The following is a 24,198-nucleotide window of genomic DNA, read 5'->3' on the forward strand; positions in this document are numbered from 1 at the left end:
GTTGTATGAGCCCCTAATAAAATGTTCAAAAAAAAATTCAAAAAAAAAAAAAAAAAGAACTGTGGGCAAAGAGCAGCGAACTAACAGAGAGACGGCGGGGCCCGGCCAAGCTGAGCTATGTTGACCCCTCCCCAGAAGAAGGCAGTGCAGAGGACAGCACTGAAGATACAGCCTGGGGAGAGAGGCGGGTCTGTCCAGACCACACGGGTGTGAATTAAGAGGGAGCGAGAGCTAGAGAGAGAGAGAGAGATTGAGAACCTTGTCATGGCCCACAAGTCCCGGGGATGACATCCCTGCTCAGAGCAGTCAATGCACAGAAAGGACCGTAGGGCCTGCCCTACCACAAGACACAACGCTCCCTCACGGACCCACAGTGCTACGGGGGACAGCACTGGAGACACTGTGTGGAGAGTGCCTGGTCTGCCCCATGCACAGGGGGTGAGACGTGAAGGAAGTGCAGCAGAGCAGCCGGGGGAGCAAAGTAACCAAGTCCCCAAGGAATCCTGAAAATAGACTTCTGACTCAGGGGACGGGGCTTGGCACCTCTTCAGACTTGATCACAAAACTCTCATAAGGGTCAGCAGACAGACCTGGAACTATCTTTTAATCCCCCCTCCCCCAACCCTGTGTCTACCTATATAAGATAGGCAGGACAAACAATCCCAGGAGAAAACAACGGCAGCCCTGGGGGCACATGGGAGAGGAGGGGAGCAGGGAGCCAACAAACTCAGGGAAGAGATTTGATCAAGTGCAATGGATCCAAGAGGAATTGCTGAGAGTCGAGGGGAGGGTGAGCATGATAGTGGGGCAGGAGGAAGGTGAACGGAAATAGAGGAAAGAAGTAGGAAGCAAAAGCTATTTATAGATGTATAGCTACTACAGACATGTATATATATAAATTAATTTATAATGAAATGGATAGAGGCCAATGTACATATATTTATATGTTAAGTATTAAGATAGCAGACAAACTTGGGCCTCTACTCAAGGTCTTCCTTAACATGAGAATACTTTGTTCTAATAACCTGGCACTCTTTGGTACTCACCTTCCCAACACAATCACTGAAGACAGAATGGGTGCATAAGCAAACGTGGTGAAGAGAGCGGATGGTGCCTGGCTATCAAGAGATATAGCATCTGGGGTCTTAAAGGCTTGAAGCTAAACAAGCAGCCATCTAGCAGGGAAGCAAATAAACCCACATACAAGGAGCACACCAGCCTGTGTGATCATGAAGTGTTGATGGGATCAGGTATCAGGAGTCAAAAGATCCCAAACAAACAATTATATCGATGTGAATGAGGGGGGTTGGAGTGGGTTGCCGTCACTCGGAATCAACCCCTGGCTGCGGGTGAGGAAGATGCTGGGAAGAAGGTGAGGAAGAGCAGGTGTGGGGAGGGGAGGGGAGAGGTGGCTTTCAGGACTGAGAACAGTGTGGGCCCAGGTCTGCATGTGTCGTGTGGACAGACTGAGGTCCATGGCTGGAACCAAGGTGCTCAGTGTACAGACAGCCTTTGTTCAGAGAAGTCAGATGAGAGACAGCACCAGGGTGCATGAGGCGGGGAGGGGACAGACCATGGAACAAGTCCATCACCCCCCCAACCCCCCCATCCTCGCCAGCTCCGGTTCTCCTGCTACAGGTGATGCCTAAGGGCCCTAGGAGGGCAATTCAGGACACTGCATGCCGATCACACTGTTGGCTACCACGCTGCGCACCATTTGGTAGAAAGAAACCAAGCCAAACCAAAAATGACAATAAACCCACAGGGCCCTGGGTCGGCAGATCAAAGGGTTCTGCTACCATGACAACAGAGTGAAGGGCAATCCTAAAATAAGAGGGGCTGATGAGGAGCCAGCAAAGAGGTTGAGAGAGAAATCTCAGCCGGAAGCCAGAGGGGGGCGGGGCACAGAGAGGGTGGGTCAGGACTGGAAACCGGGCCCTGGGTCTTGTCCAGGCTCGGTCTTGGGCAGGCTGGGTGCCCTTGGCCAGACCCCTTCTCCCACACATAATGTCCTCCCTCATCTGAAAAGACATGGATGTGGCAGCCCATGGCGTCCTAAAGTGCTCTAGAATGTTCGGAATCAAGTGCACAGAGGGATTGGCAGCATAAGCTCTCTCTACAGAGCAGGGGGGGCGGGTAAGATGACAGACCCCACACCTTTGGTGACACAGACTGGTCTTGCAACCTTATTGCGCTAAGTGGTCCAGGGGACAGGCTTCCTGGATCCATTTCTGCAGTTTGCTGACTCAGGCTGACAACTGCCGCCCCACTCCCACCCCCTGCAGACCTCTCCCCACCAGGGCGCATGTTTTGGGGATCCCCTATGCATGCAAGCCCAGGCCTGACCATGGGCTTAGCCCGGGTCTGGTCTCTCGCTGTCGGGATCCAGACCGGCCTGACCCGGCCTTTCCCTCCTGATATGTTCCCTCCACCTCTCTAACGTCAGTCCTCATCTGCAGAAAGGGACACGTCCTCTTGCCCCCATCCACGCCAGAGACTGGGGCCCATGGCTGTAAGCCCGGGGAAGCCAGTGAAAACGGCACAGGACGGGTAGGTGAGCAGGGAGTTAGTGGCACTGTCACTCGTCTGCAGGCTAACCGTGGACAGGGTAGGTAACAGCCCGGGGCTTCTGTTGCTTGAGTGCATGGGCTCAGCCGTGGCATCCACTGCGCACGGCATTTCCTGTTGGTGATGATTTCTCTCTGACAGGTTTTCTCCTGGGAGAAGCTCTTCCCTGGGCCCTCCCTGTAACTTGTGAGCCCTTCAGTCTATTTGGCACAGTGGTTATCTGTTGGGCTGCTAACCTCAGGGTCAGCAGTTCAAAACCACCAGCCAGCCCCAAGGGAGAAAGATGAGGCTTTCTAAATCCCGGAAAGAGTTACGGTCTTGGAAACAGGGGCAGTTCTACCTTGTCTACAGGCTCGCTCAGAATTGACTCAAAGGCAGTGAGTTCTTTTTGTTTGTTTTTCCTGGTCAGCCTGCTGACTCCTTCCTAACCACTAGTGGACTGCACGCACTCAGAAGCAACCCTGTCTATTTATTAGTTAGTGTGTCTCCCGTCTGCTCCTCCACCAGCCTGGAGGGTCCCCCAGAGCAGGGCCATGGTGCTATGCTCAGGCTGGTGCACCCCGTGGGAGATTATTCACTGCCTCACAGTGACCCCATAGGACAGAGGAGAACTGGCCCCTGGGGGTTTCTGGGACAGAAACTTGTTCCGGGAGTGGAAAGCCTCACATGTCTCCCAACTGTTACTATTATCACCACCCTTTTCAGCACTGCTGCCGATGATCAGCACCCAGGCTCTCCCCAGTGTGGAGGCCCCGTCGCCAATGACAGCTCTTTCAGCGGTGGATGTTCTGCCTGGATTCCTGCATGTCTGCGGTGGGTGGGGAATCACCCTTGGGTGGGGGGCAAGCCTGTTCCATCACTATCTGAATGGTGTCCAGATGTCCCCACCCCTTCTGGAAGCGACTGCGTCCTGCCCCTTGGCCTGTGGACACAGCAGCGTTGGCTCTGCTCTCTGCCAGCTCCAGCTGGCCTGTCTGGAGTCGGTTCCTCCCGGGGCTGGACCCTGGAGGCAGGAGACGGAGCCAGGCCACCGCAGTGACTGCACACTGTCTTACTGGGCAAAGTAACTCCTTATCTGTCTGCAGACACATGCTAGAAACATAGCTCGTCCAGGTGGATACACCCTCTCTCCGATCCCCAAGTGGTGATGGCCAGTGCCGTTTGAGAGTCCGAGGCACCGTCCACAGAAGGAGTCCCCAAAGACGCAGTCAGAAATGGGGATAGATACAACCAGCTATTCTACATGGTGTCAAATCCATGTCTTACAGACAGCACCTCAGCTAGCTCCGCCCCGCTCCATCCAACAGCAGCAGCAACAACAACTAAACCCAAACCAAACTCAACGCCGCCGTCGAGTTGATTCCAACTCACAGTGATCCCAGAGATGGAGCAGAACTGCCTCTTGGGCTTCCGAGGCGACAAACCGTTACAGGAGCAGAGAGCTTCATCTTTCTCCCGCGAAGCAGCTGGTGGGTTTGAACCACCAACCTTGTGTTTGGCATCCCGCCCCACCCCGCCACCAGAGCGGCCCTTCCAGCAAAGGCACGTTTAACCTCACAAAGAGGAAGCCGACAAGACCACCTCCTCCAAAGAGAAGCAAGCCTTGCTTGCCGGGCGTCCCTCGAAGGCCGCTGAGTGAAGGGCACGGCCCGATCCCAGAATGTCAACACACACATTTAGCAGGACTTGACTTTGTAACAACACACCTGCTATCAAATGTGCAAAACACCCTTCATCACTTTGATGAGCACGTAGTCACTCAGAGGCGTGCCGGGAGGTTTATTCCCCCACTCTTTCGGGAACGGACCCGAAACAGAGCTAACCGGGTCCTGTCAGTTCTCTCTGTCTATATTGGGGACTCTTGCCCAGGTGTGCACGTTGGCTGCTCAGACCTGCTCCCAGATGGCCCCGAGTGTCGGGAAGCCCCATCCCTGCAGGGCCCTCCCGGGGGCCCTGCCACTCACCTCCATGCTGTACCTCTCCACCGTCCTCCGCAGGGGGTCCACGGCCTGCCAGCAAATCAGGATGCACAGGTCAATCAGCAACATGCCCCCCACGATCACAAGCAGCTTCTGGTCCTTGATGATCTACGGAGGGGGCGGGACAGAGGGCCGGTTTGAGCGAGGGCTCCCGGGATGACAGCCCATGGTATCTGTGACTCCCCAACCCCCAGAGGGCCAAACAAGCCCCTCCCGAATCTCTGGCTGGGCAGCTGATTCTCGGCCTCCAGGTTTGCATGGGCACTTCTTTGGACTTTCCGGTTTGGCAAACTCCTACTGATCCCGAGAGACCCACATCAATTGCCACCTCCTCCAGGTGGGTCCCGCTCACATCCACAGCAGACGAATTCCTCTTACGATGAACACCCTGCCGTGTTCATTCCGACTCCTGGTGGCCCCGCGTGGGGATGCATGACTCTCCCAGAATCCTCCACACACTTTACTATTCATAGCAGTCATCCAGAGAGAAGGGCTAACATCTCACGCTCACTCACTCTGTGCAAGGCAGAGCAGTATTGTTATTTCTATTTTTTGAGTGAAGAAACTGTCTTGGTGGGAGGCGCAATTAACTTGCTCAGTGTCTTACAGCTACTAAGAGGTGGAGGCTGGATTTGAACCGCGTTTCTTCTTCCAGAGTGCACACGCTCTTTAGCACTGAACACACACTGCTTTATGTCGTGTCCGCTCAGAAAACAAACTCACTGCCATCAAGTTGGTGCCGGCTTACAGCGACCCTCTGGGACAGGGTGGAACTGCCCCTGTGAGTTTCTGAGACTGTAACTTTTAAGGGAGTAGAAAGCCGCGTCTTTCTTCTGAGGAGCGGCTAGTGGTTTTGAACTGCTGACCTTGTGGTTAGCAGCCAAGTTCATAAGTTGTCTACACACTGATATAATAAAGCAGGGCAGGGAGGCCGGGCTTCCTTCTTTGGGCACTTTCAGTATGCCGCTGGGCCTGGCATGCAGTGGTAGATACTTAAACCTTTGATGGATGAGATCGAGATGGAAGATATAAAAAGGGAAAATATAACCCCGTAGCCTGGGATAGCTTTATTGTGCGGTGAGATTTCCTCCTGCCTCTGTGCGTCTGTCTGATAGAGCTCGGCCCAGTGACAGAGACAGGCGGCACCACAGCGAACCTGTATTTCCCTCATATCGTTTCCTCTGCACAATCAATGCTGGTGCGATGAAGCAGTCCTGGAAAAGGCTCGGGGGAAAATAAACGACACTGAGGCAGAGGCCTAAGAAATACCACCGCGTCTGGCTTTTAATGATTGGTGACACCTTTATAGGAAAAAACCCCAGAACCACAAGAGGCCTGCTTGTGGAAGAATGTGAACAGCACAAGGACTGTGCTGCCAAATTCTTGTCAAAGAGATGGAATCCACCAGAGCCTTTTTACCCAGTGGGGCGCTGGCAAAGAGGACCCAGAAGCTTCAGAAAGGGGCTCACGGAGCTGTGCCCAGGGACGAAGTCCTGGGACCTGCGCAGCCACCAGGGTGGGTTTCAGGGGGGCTCTCCACTGCTGCCCTCAGGGCTGTTCCTGCCTCAGGTACTTGCTTGCTCCTGACAGTCCTTCCCCCAAATCTCTCCACACACACACACCACTACCCTGATTTCAAGACTGAGCTCAAACAGCCCCTCGGGTGCCCGAGTATCCCACCAGAATGGAGGCAGGGACCACTCTGCCTCCCCTCTGCACTCTGATGTGTGTGCAGGGGCTGTCCTCAGACTTCTTGGGGAATGTGTGGGGAGTGAAGAAGTCAGCTCTCCCAAGAGCCAGGAGAAAGTGGCATGGATGAACAAGTTCAAGGTCATTGCCTCCTGCCCAGAGCTCAGGTACTTCCCACAAAGACCTACTTGTGCTCCTCACCTGACTGCACAGCCCTCAAACCTTCAGGGCACACTCCTGTCTCCCCTGTGAGGCCAGTGGGCATGTCACTGGAGTTTGTAGCCGCTTCCACCTCCTTTGAAGCCCCACCACCATTGTAACTTGACATCTACAGGTGCTGGCTTGGCAACCATCTGCCCTTCCCGGGTGTTTTTAGCACCCAGCCTGAGCCCTGGCCTAGAGAGCGCTCAGTACACTTGTTGAATAGACGACATGACCTAAGAAATCATGTCCTAAGAACTCACTCAGGACTGGGCTGGTCTGCTACTTCCTAAGTATGGTGCAAGGGACGAGTTTTAGGATCAAAGATCTTGGTCTGCCCCCAATTCCTGCCAAATGTGACCTTGAACCATTGCTTAGCTTTGCCAGGCTTCAGTGTCCTCCTCTCTGGACGGGGATGGGGATCTCCAGCCTGGAGAGCTGTCACCAGAAGGAAATGAGATGATATACGGGAAACACCCAGGACGATGCCTGGCATGTAGAAGATGCTCCGCGGATGGCAGCTTTTATGTGGGTTTTGACAATTAGTGATTCTGTGCATGTGTACCGGACAGTGACATCTAGCACTCAAAATGGGGTATTGCATCCCAGCTGGACTAGGCGTGGCTATGGAGCCAAGGTGGGAAGATGCTGGGAATGAGAGGAGGGGCTATGTTTACCTTTGCGTTGGTGTCATTCCAAAACCTGGAACTGGACTTCTGTTTGTGACTGAATGGAGTTAAGTTTTGTAGCTTTGGACCCCATTTTATTTGTTTCTCTCAGGCCTATTTATTTCTAGTCTCAGCAATGGGGATCTCATAGTGAGTAAAACTGAGGAAGGGGCATGCATGCTTGTGAGAAATACTAACAGTGAAAAATTAAACAAATACACCTGTGCATGCACACTGTCAATGAGAGATGGTTCAAACTAATCTCAATAATAAAAACAAAGAGAAGGTAAGAAAAATCATAAAGTCTGAGCACCAGAGACCCCTTGCATTAGACAAGGCCATCTCCCTATTCTTAAAAAAAAAAAAAAAATGTTCATCTCCCTATTGTTATTTGTTTCTTTGACCTCTTTCCTTATTTCTCACGTTTCTCTCAAAAAGTTATGCACGTTTCTTGCTGGCTCACTCAGTACTCACGGATGTGGTCACTCTGAGTTCTCTCTGAGGCTGCGTCCTACCCGAGTTAGAGATGGGAAGGAAGGCACCCTCATGATTAAACACCAGCCTCTGGAATAAAACCTGAGTTTGAATCCTACTAACTTGTATGCCCTCCAAGTCCGTTTCTTCTTCATCCATAAAATGGCACAATAACCCCACATACTTCGTCAGATCACCCGAGTCTGCTCTAACGCAACATTGCAGCAGATGTCAGCTATTGCTATTATCAGACGTCATTCCCAACTGCGGCTTTGAGCAGAGATGGGAAGCTACAGACATGGCACACTGCCTGCTTTTGCAAATAAAGTTTTATTGGAATGCATCCATGATCACTCATTTCTGTATTTGTATAGGCATCTGCACATTCTGTATTTGTATATGTTCATGCAGCAACAGCAGTGCTGAATGGCTGTCACCGTGGATGTATAACTCGTTAAGTATAAAATACTCAACCACGTGGCCCTTTAAAGAAGAAGTGGTTGACACCCAAGTTCACTGGTTTAGGAGAAAGGGAATGTCTTTACTTAAAATCTTTAGATTTTCAGTTTTCATCAGACTAGCTGTCTATCAGGGCTAAGCCATTGTCCAGCTCCAGGGAATAACACTGAATGGGAACACAGCTGTCCCCTGAAGTTGTGCCTAGTAGTGATTTCATCTTTCTCACAGGGTCTGATGCTTCCTGGAGCCGCTAAGAAGCTTCTCTTTGCATTTTCCTTTAGCTGAGAGCGATGAAGGGTGGAGGCGGTGCACCCAACAGCATCTGTTGAACATGCTATTGTCGGTTACAATCTCAAGTCATCATTGTGGCTCCAACTCTCCTTGTCCTCGAAAAACACCTGCCCCCAGGACAGAAGGTCTCACCTCTGAGTAACTGCTCTCATTTCAACATCTCACGTTGGTTCTGGTAAGAGCAGAATGAAGACAGACGTGAGGGTTTTCAATTTAAAATGCTAGGATTGGAGTTTTCAGTCCTGGTGGCTAGTGGTTACACGTTGGGCTGCTCACCGCAATGTCGGTTGTTTGAAATCACCGGCAGCTCCTTGGGAGAAAGATGAGGCTTTCTACTTATGTAGAGAGTTAGAATTTCAGAAGCCCACAGAGGCAGCTCTGCCCTGTCCTGTAGGGTCGCTACGAGTCATCATAGACCCGATGACAGGGGTATGACTGGCTTTTAGCAAAAATAAAGTGTAACATGCAGTAAAAACAATAAATTTGGAAGTATTTATCACATGTCAATAAAAAACACCCCCCAAATAAGCAAACAAACAAACAAACAAAACCCACAGCTGTAGAGTCAATCCTGACTCAGGACAGAGTCAAACTGCTCCCTGGGCTTTCAGGGCTACACACCTTTGTGATCTCAGACCACCGCATCGCTTCCTAGTTGCAGAGCAACTAGTAGGTTTGAGCCGACAACCTTGTGGCTCATGGCCAAGCACTGCATCAACAGGGCTCCCCAGGTGTCACTACTTAAAAATAAAGTCTTCTTTTTTCTTAATGTCTTTAAAAAATGGGACCCTATGGGGTGAAGCGCATGTGTAGGTGTGTGTGTGGGGGGGCGGGTTGTGCAGGCAGGGGTCAGGCCAGCGAGGGTGGCAGGCACGGAAGAAAGAGCAAAGAGGGAACCATCCCCAGGAAACAGAAGACAGCACGTGCAGCTGTGGCAGATGTACTCTACGCACCAGATAAAGCAATGGGGCACAGCCACACGCCCAGACTTAAAACAAAACCCAGTCAAACAAACAAGAACACTAGAAATCACTGTCGGCTATGGGAAGTGCCAGGGTTATGGAAAAGGCTTCTGTTCTGAACAGCAACCATCACAACCCTTCAAGGCAACCTTGTGCCCCGATTAGATTGTGTGTGTGTGTGTTAACAATGGAACAATAATGCAACGTTTGCCACCCTTTTCTCCCTCGACAGAAACTCCAGCTGCTTGAGCAGTTTTGCCCCCTTTTCCCTTCCCTCCAGGCGCTGGGGTTTCACGTACTGTACGTGGCCTGGGCTCACGTGGTCGCTGTCCCTTGCGTCTGGTGTGCTCCGAGGCCCGGTGTCTGTTTCTTCTCTCGTCTCACATGGCTGATCGATGAAAGCTGGCTGCACTTCCCAAAGCATGCTTCTGGCATAGCTGTGATGCTTCTCCCCCCACCATGGTGTGTTCGCTCGTCAATCTTTTATTTCCACCACAAAGAGAGCTGGTGGTCGAGTCTTGGCCTCAGCGCCTCTGGTGCTTTCTCAGACAAGCTCCTTCCTTAGTGGCCTGGGCCCACCACACACCTGAGCTCTCTCCGAGTGTGGCCAATTGGGCGGGGTGGTGTGGAGCAAGAGTGGAGACCACCTCGCCGCGCTGCCTCACCTGGGAGCTTCCAGATAACGGAGCTCCAGCAGGCTTTCCTGACAAGGTTTGTCGACGGATGCTGGACAACCTGGACGTGCTCGCTCAGCGGTCACAGGAGTCCCGGAGCTTCAGGCGGGTTCTTGGTTGTAGGTATCAATATGCACGGATCAATCACGTGTTGACATAGGAGCCAATGTGGCAGTGCTCAGAACGGCAGTGTTGTCAAAAGTGGCACAGCGTCTCTCAGCTGGAGCTGGCCCCTCCCCAAGGCGAGTGTTTCTACACGTGGGTTTGCGTCTGGAAAACTCAGCTCCCCGGATGCGGCCATGATGCCACGCGAGGGTCTGGGCTACACCCCGAGTGGCCCTTCTTTGGTCAGCCATCTTTCACCTGGCTGTGTATTCACCCCTCCTGAGAGGGTCGGAAAACCAAGGTGCCTGAGCTCCCAAGAGTCTGGGGCTTGGGCTGGGGGATGGCTTGTCCTTCCCAGGCAGTCTCGGCCAGTGCTACCCCCCTCTCCCTCCAGAGCAGGGCTGTCTGAGCTGCCATGGACAGGCAGAGAGAGGTGGGGGCCCTCCAGGCTAGCCCACCGGGCTTGTCCCTCCCAGGCAGCCCTCTAAATGCCACCGGGTCCATTCGGAGTCGTGTTGACACTACCGGACAGACTGGAGTTGTTCCACAGAGTTTCCAAGACGACAGGTCTTCACCAGAGCAGACAGCCTCATTTTTCTCCCCCACAGGAGCCGGCAGGTTCGAACTGTTGACCTTTTGGTTAGCAGCCTCATGGGTTGACCTTTTGGTTAGCAACCCCACAGGGCCACCAGGGATAAGTCCCAGTGGGGCTGGCACAACAGCCATCACGATGGGCTCAAACAGATCCAGGGTCATGGAGATTGCGTGGGGGTGTGTGTGGGGGAGTGTGGGGTGTGTGTGGGGGTGTGTGTGGGGTGTGTGTGGGGGTGTGGGGGTGTGGGGGTGTGGGGGGGTGGGGGGGGGGTGCGCACACACGGTCACCACGAGGGGAGCTGGCTCCCTGGCAACTGCCTAACAATGAATGTTCGCTGCCTGAACGCCAGGCGCTCAGCGGAAACCCCCAAGACAGAAGCTGAGCCATTACCTACCTTCTTCTTCATTTTCACGTTTTTGAAGATGGCGTGGACCCTCCACGTCTTCGCAAACATGGCCCCGAAGGCAGTGGTGTAGCCCACGGTGAGAATCCAGGTCCTGACCTAGGGGCCACGAGAAAACAGAAGCAATCACATCTGCCCTTTCGAGATCATCCCGGCAGGGGGTCCCAGAGGCCATCAACAAGCATCCTGCTTGGCTGCGAACCCCAAGGTCGGCGGTTCAACCTTTGGGAGACAGACCTGGTGCTGTGTTCCCAGCAAGGTGACCGCGGGGAAACCTCAGGGGACAGTTCCGCTCTGTCCCTGCCGGGCTCCTGTGAGTCAGAACCTACTGGACAGAACCTGGCAACAACTGTCCTTCAATCGAATGTCAATTCAAGGGACAGTTAGAGCCCCTGACCACTTGTCAGACCCAGGCACTAAGCACAGAGTCTGCCCTTGCTGAATCTCCAAGCTCAGGGGGGTCAGTTACAGAGACACTGAGACCCTAGGGTCACTGACACCCCCAGGGACTGATGGGCTAGCCCATGAGTGCCTTGTCTGTGGGGACAGGAGACCAGGTGGGGCCTCTCTGCTGGACATCAGCTTCTGGGTGTGAGCAGGGCGCGGGGAGGACACAGAGCCACAGGGTGAGACAAGGCAGGCGAGTGAACTTTCAACGGCCCTTCTCCTGTCAGTTCTGGAGGAGCAGGGCAGGTACAGCCAGAACGGGTCCTGGGAGCCCCCACAGGGAGCTATACCTGGCCAGATGCAGGCCTTGACATGGGGCAGCTGGGCGAGGAGGGACGCCGGAAGGGCTTGGCCTTTGGAAACGAGAGGAGTGGCTGCTGCTGGGCTCCTGCTGCCCAGCCCTCCTGCCCACACAGTTCAGGCCACTTGGTCATGCCGAGTAGGCCAATTGGGTCCGACTGCCAGGGATCTGTGCAGTGTGACCCAAGTTCTGGTCACCCAGCACCAGGCCAGCCTGCCTGCTAAGCCCGTACTTGGATCTTGGTTCCTCTGCAGGGCTGAGGTCCTGCTTGGCTCTCACCTGCCCCCCAGGGTAAAGGTGTGCTCTAATGTGTGACTGGGACCTGTTACCTGCTCCTCGGGGTCACTGCAGGCTGGACCAGGCTGGCATCATCCCTTATGTCTGGGGGTCTCTTGGATGCCTACTGCCCACCTGCATTTCATGTCCCTGCTCTCTTACCCCAGCTCCTCTGTTGGACTGGACACTCTTCTAGTGCCCAGAGACTGGCCTATCTCCAAGTTGTACCCACACCGCGGCCCAGTCCTGTGCCTGGGCACCCACGTTCTAGGGAGTTCAAGGCTTTGCTTGCCCTCCAGCTCTGCTTATTGGAGCTCTGAGGAGTCCCACCTGGCCTCCGTGGGACCTAGCAGACAGGTGGAGGTTATAGGAGGTAAGACAGCTGAGCTGGCTGCAGCAGACAGGATGCCTGCTGTTTCCAGGGGCCAGTCTGCTGGGCCTCGGCAGGTCAGGGCAGCCCAGGGCAGCTGTTGGTGGGCGCGGCTCTCCGAGTTCTCTGAAAGGCTCCCGGCCAGGCCCTTGTGCCGAGCTGTCCTGCCTTCGTCTTCCCAGCAACCAGGCTCCCCAGCTTTCCAGAGACAGAGCGTGTCCCCTTTCCATTCCATTTCTAAAACTGGAGACAGGCTGGGGAGCTTGCGGGCCAACCTCCAAGTTCAGGGAAGGAGGACGGCAGCCGTGCAGACGTGCCCAGGAACATGGGAAGTGCAGACGCTGACAAGGACAAAGGTGGGGGCCATGTACCTGCTAGTTATGTGTTTCTCAAACCAGGTGAGAGGGGCTCCAATGGGAAGGCAATGCCATGACCCACACCAAGACGTGGACAGGACAGGACAGGGAGGGACAGTCGCCCCCTTCCTGAGACACAGACCCGAGCTTATCCGAGCCCTCCTTCTCTGTCAGGCTTACATAGGGGACCTTGTAGGCCGTGCGGTCCCTAGTCTTTCCTTCAACAAGTCCTCTTAGGCCAGAGAGAAAGATAGACAAAACCACTGCTGCAAGGACACCAGCACCGAGGTAGCCTTGGGGAGCTATTTTGAGGGAGGAAATCCTCTAGAAATGAAGGACTGAGGTTCACCGGGAGCTTCAAAGATCTTGCCCTCCACTCTACCACGCTGCTGCTCTGACGCTGAGCCCGAGCCCAACGCTTGGTCCCCGTCAGCCTCCCCATCTCCATGCCTTCAGGTCGCCTTTTCCGAAGCCTCCCCATTCCAGGAGTCATGACAGAGACAGGCTGTGTTAGGGCAGGATGGGTCAGCCTGAGAGCGTTGTCCTGGGGGACCTAGACACGCTTTCAAAGCTAATAGCTGACGCGGCTGTTGATTTGGATGGTCCTCCGGCCTTTTTTTTTTTTTTTAAATCACGTTCTCCGAGCAGGAAACCAGCTTTACAGAGGAATGTAGGAAGTGCATGGGCATCTTAGCAAAGGTCGGGAGAAGGTCATACCACGGCCTTTATCTCCCACGTGACTGATGGAGGTCTCTCGAGGAGACCCGCCACTCCCGTGTGCTTCAGTGTTTGCTTGCACTTCGGTTTTCTTTGCAGTGAACATTGCAAGCCACTTGCTCACTTTGTGAGGGCTAAATTCGTCAAGACGCAGTCTGAGAAGCCAGTTAAACCCGGGAATACAAAGCCAGCCTGGCGTGTGGAAACGCCGGTGTGGAGTTGCTAGAAGCTGGAAGTAGCACCGAGAACGCACCCTAGACCGAGAAGGGTGACTGTGCAGGGAAGCTCTCTCTCTCTCAGAACACCCGCGTGGAAGCTTGGCTCTCCCTGGCCTTGGGGACTTTCCCCCATTCCTTCACTGTGCATCTCTAACCTTAAGTACGCCATTAAGGAGCCTGGGGGCAAAGTGGGGTGAACACTGGGCTGCGGACCACAAGGTCGGTAGTTCAAGTTCACCAGCTGCTCCTGTGGGGAGAGAGGAAGCTGTCTGCTCCGGTTAAGATGTACAGCCTCAGAAACCCAAAGGAGCAGTGGCGCTCTGTCTTCTGGGGTTGCTGAGTCAGAATTGACTCAACGGCGGTGGGTTTTGGTTTGAGCTTTTAAAGCAGGTCCATGGCCCAAGTCTTTGGATTAGACCCTACTTTGTAGGGTGTGGTCCTTACTCCCACCCCATACCTCTCTTGATTCCCATTCATCTGGCACTTTGTGCCCAAGCAAGAACCCACCGAGGAGTCCTGGGGGCATGACGTTAGCAGGTCAAACCTACCACGCAGTTCTGTGGGTGACAGACCTGGTGAGCGAGCTGCTCCTGGGAGGATGGCAGCGTAGCAGACCCTGCAGGGCATCTCTGCTCTGCCGCAGCGGGCCATGATGACTCACACTGACCCTGGTGGCTCAGGCGGTAAGGACTGCGGTGAGCTATTTCCTCAGCTCAGAATGCAACTCCTTGTGCTACCTCCTGCCAAATTCTTATGTGTCCTCCCAAATCCACATCCCTTGAGAAACGTACCAGGCCTTGTGGCAGAGGCCGCCGCTCCCTCCTCTAGGTGGCCTCTGCTGTGGGGCACACTGCTGGCATCTATCCAACTAGCCGTAGGCCTTCCCGTGAGCTGGGGCTACTTCAAGGCCAGCCTGTGGCGTCCATCTGTCAATCCTTGGAGCCCAGCAGGGATCAGAGGGGCCGAGGCAATGAGTCCTACGTCACCGGAAATGTGTGTGTGGAGGCTGTCCTTTGAAAGGAGCACCACTGCGTGAACTGGGACCTTTGAGGACAACAGAGTTTGAGCTCCCAGGCCCCTCGGGCCCTTCGCCCGAATGAAACAGACTGTCGCTCCAAATACCAAGCAGGGGCTGGAGGACCCCCATCAGGTGGCTGTAGGCGCACTTCCTGCATCGAGGAAATTTCATCTGATGACCCTCCTTGCAAGGTGCCTCACTTCTAATCCAGAAGATTCTGAGGGGCTTTAACGATTTTGGATTCCAACACGTGGCCTCTCGTGTGAAGGAACTTGCAAAAAATTCATGGACAAAACACAACAAACCTTAAAAGACAAAAAACAACCAAACTTCCGCCAAGTCAAGGCCAACTCACAGCGACTCCATGGGACAGGGTACAACTGGCCCTGCGGGTTTCCGAGACGCTCACGCTATATAGGAGTAGAAGGCCCCGTCTTTCTCCTGCAGAGTGGGAGGGTGGTTCTGAACCAAGAACCTTGCAGTTAGCAGCCCAACATGTGCCCTCTATGCCACCAGTGCTCCTAACCTTTCGATTCCATTGCCCACAGACATTCCAGAGCCCCTCAAGACACGCAGAGGTGCTGCTTTTTGCCTCTCGACATCTTAGATACCCCCCTCCCCGCCACCCAGCATTCCGCCCCCTCTGCAAACTTCCATGACCATCTGTGTCTCCTGGGGGGGACTCTGAGGAGGCCGTGCCCAGCTTTGCCTTAGTTATCAAAAGGCAAGTGGGGAAAGGGAGAGCGAGAGGAAACAAACCTCCAGACAGAGAAAAATCTATGCCCCGAACCAGTCTGCTTGCCTGCTGCCGGCACAGATTCGGTGGAGGCGAGCCTAGCAGGGGAGGGGCTTTCAGTGCTCTCTGGGGACCCAGAGTAAACTGGACACACAGCCTCTGCTTGCAGGTCCGTTCTGACAGATGACCGGGCTGCCATGCATGGGCTCCTCGTCACTGCAGACACGCGAGGTCCCGGTGGGGCAGCCAGACGGAGGAGGAGGGGGCTCCCGGTGGACGCCTGGACACCGAGAAGCAAGCCCTTTCTTCCCCCCTGTTCAGAGAGGGTTCTGGGAAGCTGTGCTTGCCTCATTCCAGCCGCTCATCCCGGGCAATCGATAGTGAGGAGGCAGGGAAGAAAATCGCAGGGGACCCCAAACAAACGCTAGACCACCTTCACATATAAAGGGAAGCAGGGGGGCGGCTTGTCTTCCAGGAGCTGAGGTGGTGGGGAGATCTGGCGGGCACTCTGAGGTCAAACCTCGGAACCTTCTAGACACAACCCCAGAAGGCTCCGTTTTGTTCAGTGTCCTTTAAATAAAGGCCCCACACGGACACCTTCCTCTGAGTTTAGAGTAAGGCAGAGCCTCACAATTAGGGGTTGGGGGTGGGGGCACAGATTCTGGGTACAAAGAAGGGTACAAGCCAGGTCAGGGGGCTATCTAAGGTGCACATTAAAGAAAGATGGCCCTTCAGGGAGCTGTGCTACAGAGAGGCATCCCCTCTGGACCCTTGGAGGGAGACCACCCCCTCCTTAAGCCCATGACCACAACCATCCAGGTCAGCGCAGGGCGCAGCCCAACCACCCAACTGCATGTCTGCATGGAGTTATTGCTCAGCTGCCGCAGAAAGAAATCCCCAACATTCCACACCTTCACGGACTTTTAAGCAGAAAGTGTTATCACACGTTCCCACCGACTTGAATTTGTCAGGTGGCCAGGTGGGTGTTCCTAGAGAGTGTACCTTTGCATTAGGGCTAGAGAGTCCTAACATCTCTAGGAGGCCTAGGAGAGAGCAATTTGCTCCCCAGTGCAGTTCTGGGGAGCCCAATGTCACATTTCTGCCAGTCTGTGCTCAGGGTGGTGGGCTGAGGGCAGTGGACAACAGGGCACATAGTTTCCAGTGCTTCTATGGCCAGTCTCCACTGCATACATGCACACGGCTCTGGCTGCCCACCCCGGGCTCCCTCCTCTACCTGTGGGCTGTGCACATGCAGCGATGGCATCGCCCAAGGCTCCCCCAGACCTGCTGAGCCAGAGCCTGCATTTCCACAAGGTGACTCAGGTGCACACACTGGCAGCCAGAAGTCCAGGTCATGGTTACGTTGGCGGGAGCGGTGTGGATACGACCTGGAAGGGAAAGGACGGCTTCTGCCTCTTGGTCTGGATGCTGGAGTGTCAGAAAGTGGAGGTGGCTGGGAGGCCTAGGCCAAACCTCCTTCTCAGACTCCCAGGAGAGCAGGGTGCCTCACTGGTGCCATACGGTGCCCTGGTTGACGCATCCCTTCCTGTGACCCTTCTGGGAGGGCATGTCCCATTGTCTACAGATGGGTTGTGGGTCTCAGACCTTCTTTCTTATGTGCCGGGCACTGGATATATTTTAAGGATGTGTCAAGAGTGAATGAACAAATGTACTAAGAACATGGAATCATACACTTTAAAAGGGAACATTTAATAGCACGTGACACATCTTAATTAAAAAAAATCTGAATGGATAAGAATTTTGGTTGGGATCAATGTTTATTGGGCTCCTAAGGAGTTTCATCCTTATTGACCTATTCTCCTGGTACAGGAACCCTGGTGGCATGGTGGTTACGCCTTGGGCTACCAACCACAAGGTCAGTGGTTCGGAACCACCAGCCACTCCTCAGGAGAAGGAGGAGGCTTTCTCTTCCCATCAAGAGTGACAGTCTCAGAAACCCACAGGGGCAGTTTGACCCTGTCCTACAGGGTCGCTGTGAGTCAGAATCGACCGGATGGCAGTGAGTTGGCTTTTCACTCTCCTGGTAAGGAGCCTCTGCGGGGCACAGATGGTAAATGCTCAGTTCCAAGGTTGGCAGCGCTGCCCGGTCCCGAAGCACCTTGGGAGAAAGACCCGGAGGTGTGCTTCCAAAAGATTATAGCTTTGAAATCCCCATGGCATCAGAATCCTGGTTGGCCTGTGTCGCTTCCCAGCAGCAGCAACACCGACAAGTCTCCCAGCATGAACCAGCGAACAAGACAACCAGTATGTTTCTTAAAAAGAAACAAGACCCCCAAAACCCCCAAACGCGACCGGCTAGGCGTCCTTGTCACGGGGCAGAGCTAGTTTGACACGTCCGCTCGGCCAGCGTGGGACACAATCGCAGGCGGTGTCAGCTTCTCTCCGGCGAGGCAGGGGCAGTGAGCCAGCTAACACGAGTGGTTGTGAGGTCCTGTGCTCACAGAGAGGGAAACCACACTGGGGCGAGCACCCCGCCCCCGTGGCTGTGGGCTGCTGACTCCGACTCCCAGTGACCTGTGTGTGTCCCTCGGGGCCTGCAGGCTGGTTGTTCAGGAGTGGGCCACTGGGTCTTTTTGGCGAGGTACCTGGGGTGTGTGTATGTGTGTGTGTGTGTGTGTGTGTGTGTATGTGTGTGTGTGTGTGTGCTGAGATGCCCACTTTTCACTTAGCAGCTGAATGCACCACGCAGGGACTCACTGTCCTCCTCCAGTCTCCCGGGGAGTCACACAACACGAATGCGCCAACACCCCAACCCCAGGGATTTGTCTGGGAGCCCAGGAAGCGGAGGCAGGCCAGCTGACCTGCCCTGGACCGTGGCTCGGAGGGGCATCCTCTAGGCTCTGAGAGGCCCTTCTTAGCCCAGTCAGTCTCCTGCCGGGAGACTCCTTAGGAGCCCAGCAAACATTCTCCAAGATTCCGCAGGAAGCAAGTGCCCACTTTCCTCCTCCCCGCTCACCCTGCCTGCCTGCTCCCTGGGCTGATGTCCTGGGCCAGGTCGTTGAGACCCTCCTCCTACCGCCGGGCACAGGGACTCTGTCCTCCACCCAGGACTGTCCTCACTGAGCTCGATGCCCACAGGGGCCAGGTTGCTATGGTGATTCCACTCTACCCACATAGTGTCCAGGCAAACAGCTCTGTGTAGCCGGAGCTGTTTGCAAGACCAGCTGAAACCGGCACTGGTATGCAGGGAAGATTCCCGGTAGGGTCAGAGGAGGTGGGAGGGGGCTAAGTGTTCTTACTTTCCTAGTCGGAGCACTGTGTGTGTGTGTGTGTGTGTGTGTGTGTGTGTGTGTGTGTGTGCAGCCACGAGGTTGCACAGGGACCTCTCTCCCCCCATCCAAGTTATATGACCTTTCCAAACCCTCGGCACTGTCCCTAGGGGGTCCTAATCTGGTGTGACTGTCACAGGGCTCTTCCTGAGGTGGGGGCCGAGTGGTTTGGTTTCTTGACTGAATTGAAAGGGAAGGAAGGAGGGGCATTTCCACGGCAACGGGACAGGCTGAACCGTGGGTCCTCTGGCAGCGAGTCATGCTGACGTCCTGCCACCTGGTTCCCCGTCCTAAAGGATTTCTTCCAGGACACGGGGAAGAGAACAAGCTGACCTGCCTCCCCCAGCACCGTCCTGCCTCCCCCTACCCCTGAGGCTGCGAGACCTGGGCGAGCCACTGGAATCATCACGGTGAAGGATACCGAGACGTTCATTTTACAGGTGGCGAAACCAGGGCTCAGTGAGGCTGGGGTCAAGCACTAACTACTGAGGTCAGAGGGGATAAGACCCAGGTGGTTGTTCTAAGATTTTCAAGCCCTGCCTATGCCAGGTGGCCCTGTTTCCCCATCCTTCTCTCCCCAACAGAGCCCTCTGCCCTCCACCTCCCCTCCCTATCAGGCTAGAGGGACCAGAGCCCAAGGCACCGAGGGAAAGAACGCAGCCAAGCATCCTGGGAAAGTAGCTGGAGTACAATGGGGGGCCTAGTCACTGGGGGCTGGTATTTCGGCTGTAAATCCATGGGCTCTGCATCCCCTGCCCTGGGAGGTATTGGGAATGATTAGCTAAACGACCCCCATCCTAACCCATGCGTGAATTTGTGCTGACCCAATTCAATCCAGAGTGGTTAAGCGACACAGTTCCCCATAGCCCTGCGCGTGGACTCCCCTCCACAGCAGCCCTGAAGGCAAATAAAGGGCTTCTCAGGGGCGGCGGGTGAGAGCCAGGTCCCAGCACCTTCTGAGCCCGTGTGTGGGGCTCAGGCGGATTTGTAAAGCGCTTTGTGATTCATGCATGCCGCTTCCCCGAGCTTCCCAAGACAACCTTCCCCTCACACAAACAAGTGCGGCACCCGGAATAGAATATCAGGCTTCATTAAAAGAAGAAAACCCTGCTGGGGGTGAGGGTAGGGGACGCCCCCTCTTTCGGCTCCCCAGCTGACATCACCCAGTGGGTATAGAATCCAGGTCACACTTGAGAAAGCACCTGGGCTTCAGCAGCCTTCGGCTCCTGCACATGTTGAGATGTCTAAGGCTTCTCCTGGGAGGAAGAGATATAGGGGTGGGGGTTGGGGGGTCAGCTCAGCCTCCTCAGCTCTGAGTCTCTGCATTGGGGCCAGGAGCTCCGGTCAGTTCCATGCGTGCCCAGTGGGCAGGCAGGAACCCAGGCAGAAAAGTCTCCCAGGAGGAACCAGCCCACGGCGGGGGTGGAAGTCCAGTAGAGACCTGCCCAGGTTCTCAGGTGGGAGAGGGAAGCGGGTTCCTCCCCACAGGACTCCACTTTACCAGGAGCCTCTAAGTTCTGCGAGCACTGCCTAAAGCATCCCTTCTGTCCAGGGCTGAGGGTTTTCAGGGCTGTCTTCAAGGCAGCTGGTGGGTTTGTACCTTCAGCCTTCCGGTTGGCAGCTGAAGCGTGTAACCACCGGCCGCGTCATTGGGGTTCCTTCCATCTGTGTCAATGCGAGGTTGCCAGAGTAACCTCTGGTACCATTTTCACTACAGTCAGCATCCTGAGGGGTGGGGGCCTAGTACTCTGAAGCACAGAGCAAAGAGGGGACTCCCTGCTCCCCTTCTCAATGAACATCTTTGAGGTACCCCGATCATCCCCTCTCTATCAGCCAGAGAGGCTGATCCTAGGAAAACCAGGCTCACCTCTGTGAGCCTGGACGCATCCTAGGGCCCAAGGAGTCCTGCTGAGGCAGAAACACAGGTTTCAAAGCTCCCCTAAAACAAGCAAGCCTCCACCTACCACTGCCAACACCTAGTGCCACAGGGTCACGTGCTTTAGGGCACAGACCCTGGTGGGCCTCACCCACAAGGACCTTTGAGCAGTTGGGTTCTTTAAAGCTACTCTAACCACCCAATACCAGACACATGGGAGGGGGCTGCTTCGCTTCAATAGATCCACTTCCTTAACTGCTCCAAGGGCAGGATGGAGCGGGAGGTGGGTGGTGGTACCGAGCTGGGCATCAAATCCTCCAAGTTGGCATTGTGGCCCAGAGTGAGCCGGGAGTGCCTGGGACTTGGCCCACTGTAGCAGAGAAGAAAAAGGTGCCTGAGCCCCCCCCCCCACCCCAGGGACCTCACTACCCTTCTGAGTTCGTGGGCATTGACCAGACACTTCTCAGGAGGACAGACCTCTAGGACCAAGGATGCCCACATGTAGGCACCTCACCTGCCAGGTACGGAGAAGTCACAGGTAACAGAAAACCTTCTTGGAGCTGTGTGGTCATCTGATCTAATCTCATGGGAATGGGGGAGGTGGTGAAGGGAGGCATCATACCTGCCACAAAAGGTCCTGGGAGGGAGGGGGGCTCCCCTCCTCCTTCCCACCTATTACTGCCGGCACAAGGACCCGAGGTGGCCCTGGGAGTCCAAGGCCTGGGTGGTACCCCACAGCACTGTGTGGGGCCCCTGTACTGGTTGCTCCCTCGCTGCCAACTTTGCAGGCCGATCCCTCCAGGGTGGGCAACGCTGAAACTCCAGAGCAGCAAATCCAACCCAAGGAGACCAAACCACAAAACCCAAGTCATTGCCATCAAGTCCATGCTGACTCACAGTGGGCCCCTGACTCACAGAGCTGCCTCTGAGTTTCTGAAACGGTAACTGCTTATAGGAGTAGAAAGTCCCGCCTTTCTCCGGAGGAGCAGCTGGTGGTTTTGAACTGTGGATCTTGTGGATTGTAGACCGATGCGTAACCACTACACCACCAGGCAGCCATGGATTAACTAGGCACTGGCATTGCTCTCAAGAGAGTTGCTTCCAGCTCAACCCAGTTCTCTTTCGCCCTTTGCCCACCCCCTCTAGCCCTGGCCTGAATGATGCATTTGGGACAACAGGGAAACACATGGCCGACCCAGTCTTGTGAGACCATTGTAGCCAAAGTCCAGGAATAAATCCTCACTGGTCATCCTCAGCTTCAAACATGTGCCCATGGGACTTTTGGCCAAGAGTCAGTTGCACACAATGGCTACCTATGGATGCCTAACCTATTAAAAGACAGAACAAAACAATAACTAGGGGGATTCCTTTAGGTACCAAACCTCTAAATCAAGTTCGTTTGGTTGTCCCTAAGAGATATTTAGGGAGCCCTGGTGGTCCCATGTTCCCAAGGGGCAGTTCTACCCTGTTCCTATTGGGTTGCTATGAGCCAGCATCAACTCCAGGGCAGTGACTGAATGCGTGAATGAAGAGAGATAAATACATCGCACCATGTGGAGTTTTCTAAAACATATACATTCTCAAAAGGGGCCATAGAAGCCTAAAAAAAGTTCTTAGGAGGTAGAAAAATGGTCCTCTTTCTGTGTATAAATGATAGCTATAGACAGAGTCCCTCATTGGGGCAAATGGTTAATGCGCTCAGCGGCTAACCAAGAGGTAGGCGGTTCAGGCTACCCAGAGGCGCTTTGACACAGTCCTGGTGATGTAATTTGGGAAGACCAGCCACTGAGAAGCCCAGGAAGCATAGTTCTAGACTGACACCATGGGACCTGCCGGGAGTCAGAACAGACAGACATACAGCACACGCGCAGAGCACCCAACCGGTCACCACCCAGTAGGTGCTGACACCAGCGACCCTCACAGAAGTAGATGTTCATCCTCTCCGTGGCCCTAACATTCCACGGGCTGGGAGAACTGGGGAAAGGGGCTTTAAAAAGCTCCCTAGAGAAGCCACAGTGTGAGAGAGAAAAAATCCCCCCGAAACCCAAACAAAGAAGCTTGAGGAACACTGCTAAAACAGAAGACAATGCCAAACTTTCCCCGCGACTCAAAGTCACCCACCCAGCGTCTCTGGCTGCATTCTGCGATGGCTGTTCAGTGAGTGGAGAATTTGTTCCTTCACTGAGCGACCACAGCCTACTTTTCTGGTTGATAGTGTCTCTCCCTCCCTTTTCCTGTTCTCCGGCCCTTTCACGGCAGGCTCTCTTCTCGAAGTGGCCTTTAAAACCCGTTATCTGAAATTTGCAGGGAATTCTGAGCCCGCTCAGCTCTCAAAGTAATACTGGGGTCCCCCCACGAGGCACACGCCACACTGCTGAGTGGGTAGTTCCCGGTCTGACCATGGGACCTATCGTGCACGTCTGTGCTTGTGTCTCCGCCTCTGGTGATCGAGGTCACCAAGGAAACAGCACCCCGGATGCCACCAGAATGCAGGTTTACTCACAGTGCAAAGTGTTTCAAAGGTCTTTTCGGAGACAAAGGATCCGTCGAGGCCGAAGAGGAAGATGGAGGCGTAGGACAGCATCCCGCCCAGGATAATGAGGTTGTTCATGTATGGACTAGACATCTTGATCAGCCTGACCAAAGGAAGAGAGACTGTTGAACAGACTGCTCATGCCACGATTCCCTGAGCACATGTGTTCTGCATGCCTCTTGTTGCTGCTCTGGGGTACAGTTGCATATGATTGTGCAGGCCAGAGGGCAGAGGGAGAAGGCCAACCCTGGCTTCCTCCACTGGCCCCTCCTCAGGGGCGTGCCGACTGCCAGGAGCTCACTGCCCTTCAATGAATGACCCAGACAGCCACATATTTCTAGTTGCTGATTTTTCCCATCTCCTCCGTCAAGTTCCCCCAACACTTCTCTAAGGTTGTCTTTGTAGCATCGGCTTATTCAGCCATCAGTTCTCGGTTTACAGTGAACCCTCGCCACTTCGCGCTTCAACGTCCGCGGCTTCACTTTATCACGGTTTTTGTGTAACAGCGCATGCTCTGTCATTACTGCCACTGATTGGCTCATACTGTACACGCTTGATGCCATAAATAATATAATAAATAATAAATGATAATTGTAACGTCCAAAATGTTTTACTGTATTTTCCCTTTTTCGTTTAATAAATTGGGTAATATGAGTGTAATGGTGACTAAAGGGTGTGTTTTCATGTCCTCTATGCTCTAACTACGAAAATATTTGATTTACAAATAAGGAATCCTACTTAGCGGAATTTATTTTATCACAGTAGGGTCTAGAACCGATTAACCGCGATAAACGAGGGTTTACTGTATACAACTTTAAGTCAGTGGTTCTCAACCTTCCTGATGCTGCGACCCTTGCAGACAGTTCCTCACAATAATTTTCGTGGCGACTTCGTCACTGTCATGTTGCTACTGTTATGAATTGGGCAACCCCTGTGAAAAGGTCGTTCGACCCCCAAAGGGGTCGCGACCCACAGGTTGAGAACCGCTGCTT

General features: G+C 54.2%; 1 protein-coding gene across 1 annotated transcript in view; it reads right to left on the bottom strand.

The window, feature by feature from the left end:
* Positions 1–24,198, bottom strand: part of GABBR2 (gamma-aminobutyric acid type B receptor subunit 2) — a 265,401-nt gene that overhangs the window by 44,412 nt on the left and 196,791 nt on the right. The window contains exons 10-12 of the mRNA XM_004711077.2: positions 23,177–23,309; positions 11,060–11,167; positions 4,533–4,655 (exon numbers count right to left, since the gene is read on the bottom strand). Of these exons, the coding sequence (XP_004711134.2) occupies positions 4,533–4,655; positions 11,060–11,167; positions 23,177–23,309 (364 nt within the window). The remainder of the gene's footprint in view (positions 1–4,532; positions 4,656–11,059; positions 11,168–23,176; positions 23,310–24,198) is intronic.

This window comes from Echinops telfairi, unplaced genomic scaffold (assembly GCF_000313985.2).
Source record: "Echinops telfairi isolate 266 unplaced genomic scaffold, ASM31398v2 ScPeMD7_7410;HRSCAF=8448, whole genome shotgun sequence".
Lineage (NCBI taxonomy): Eukaryota > Metazoa > Chordata > Mammalia > Afrosoricida > Tenrecidae > Echinops > Echinops telfairi.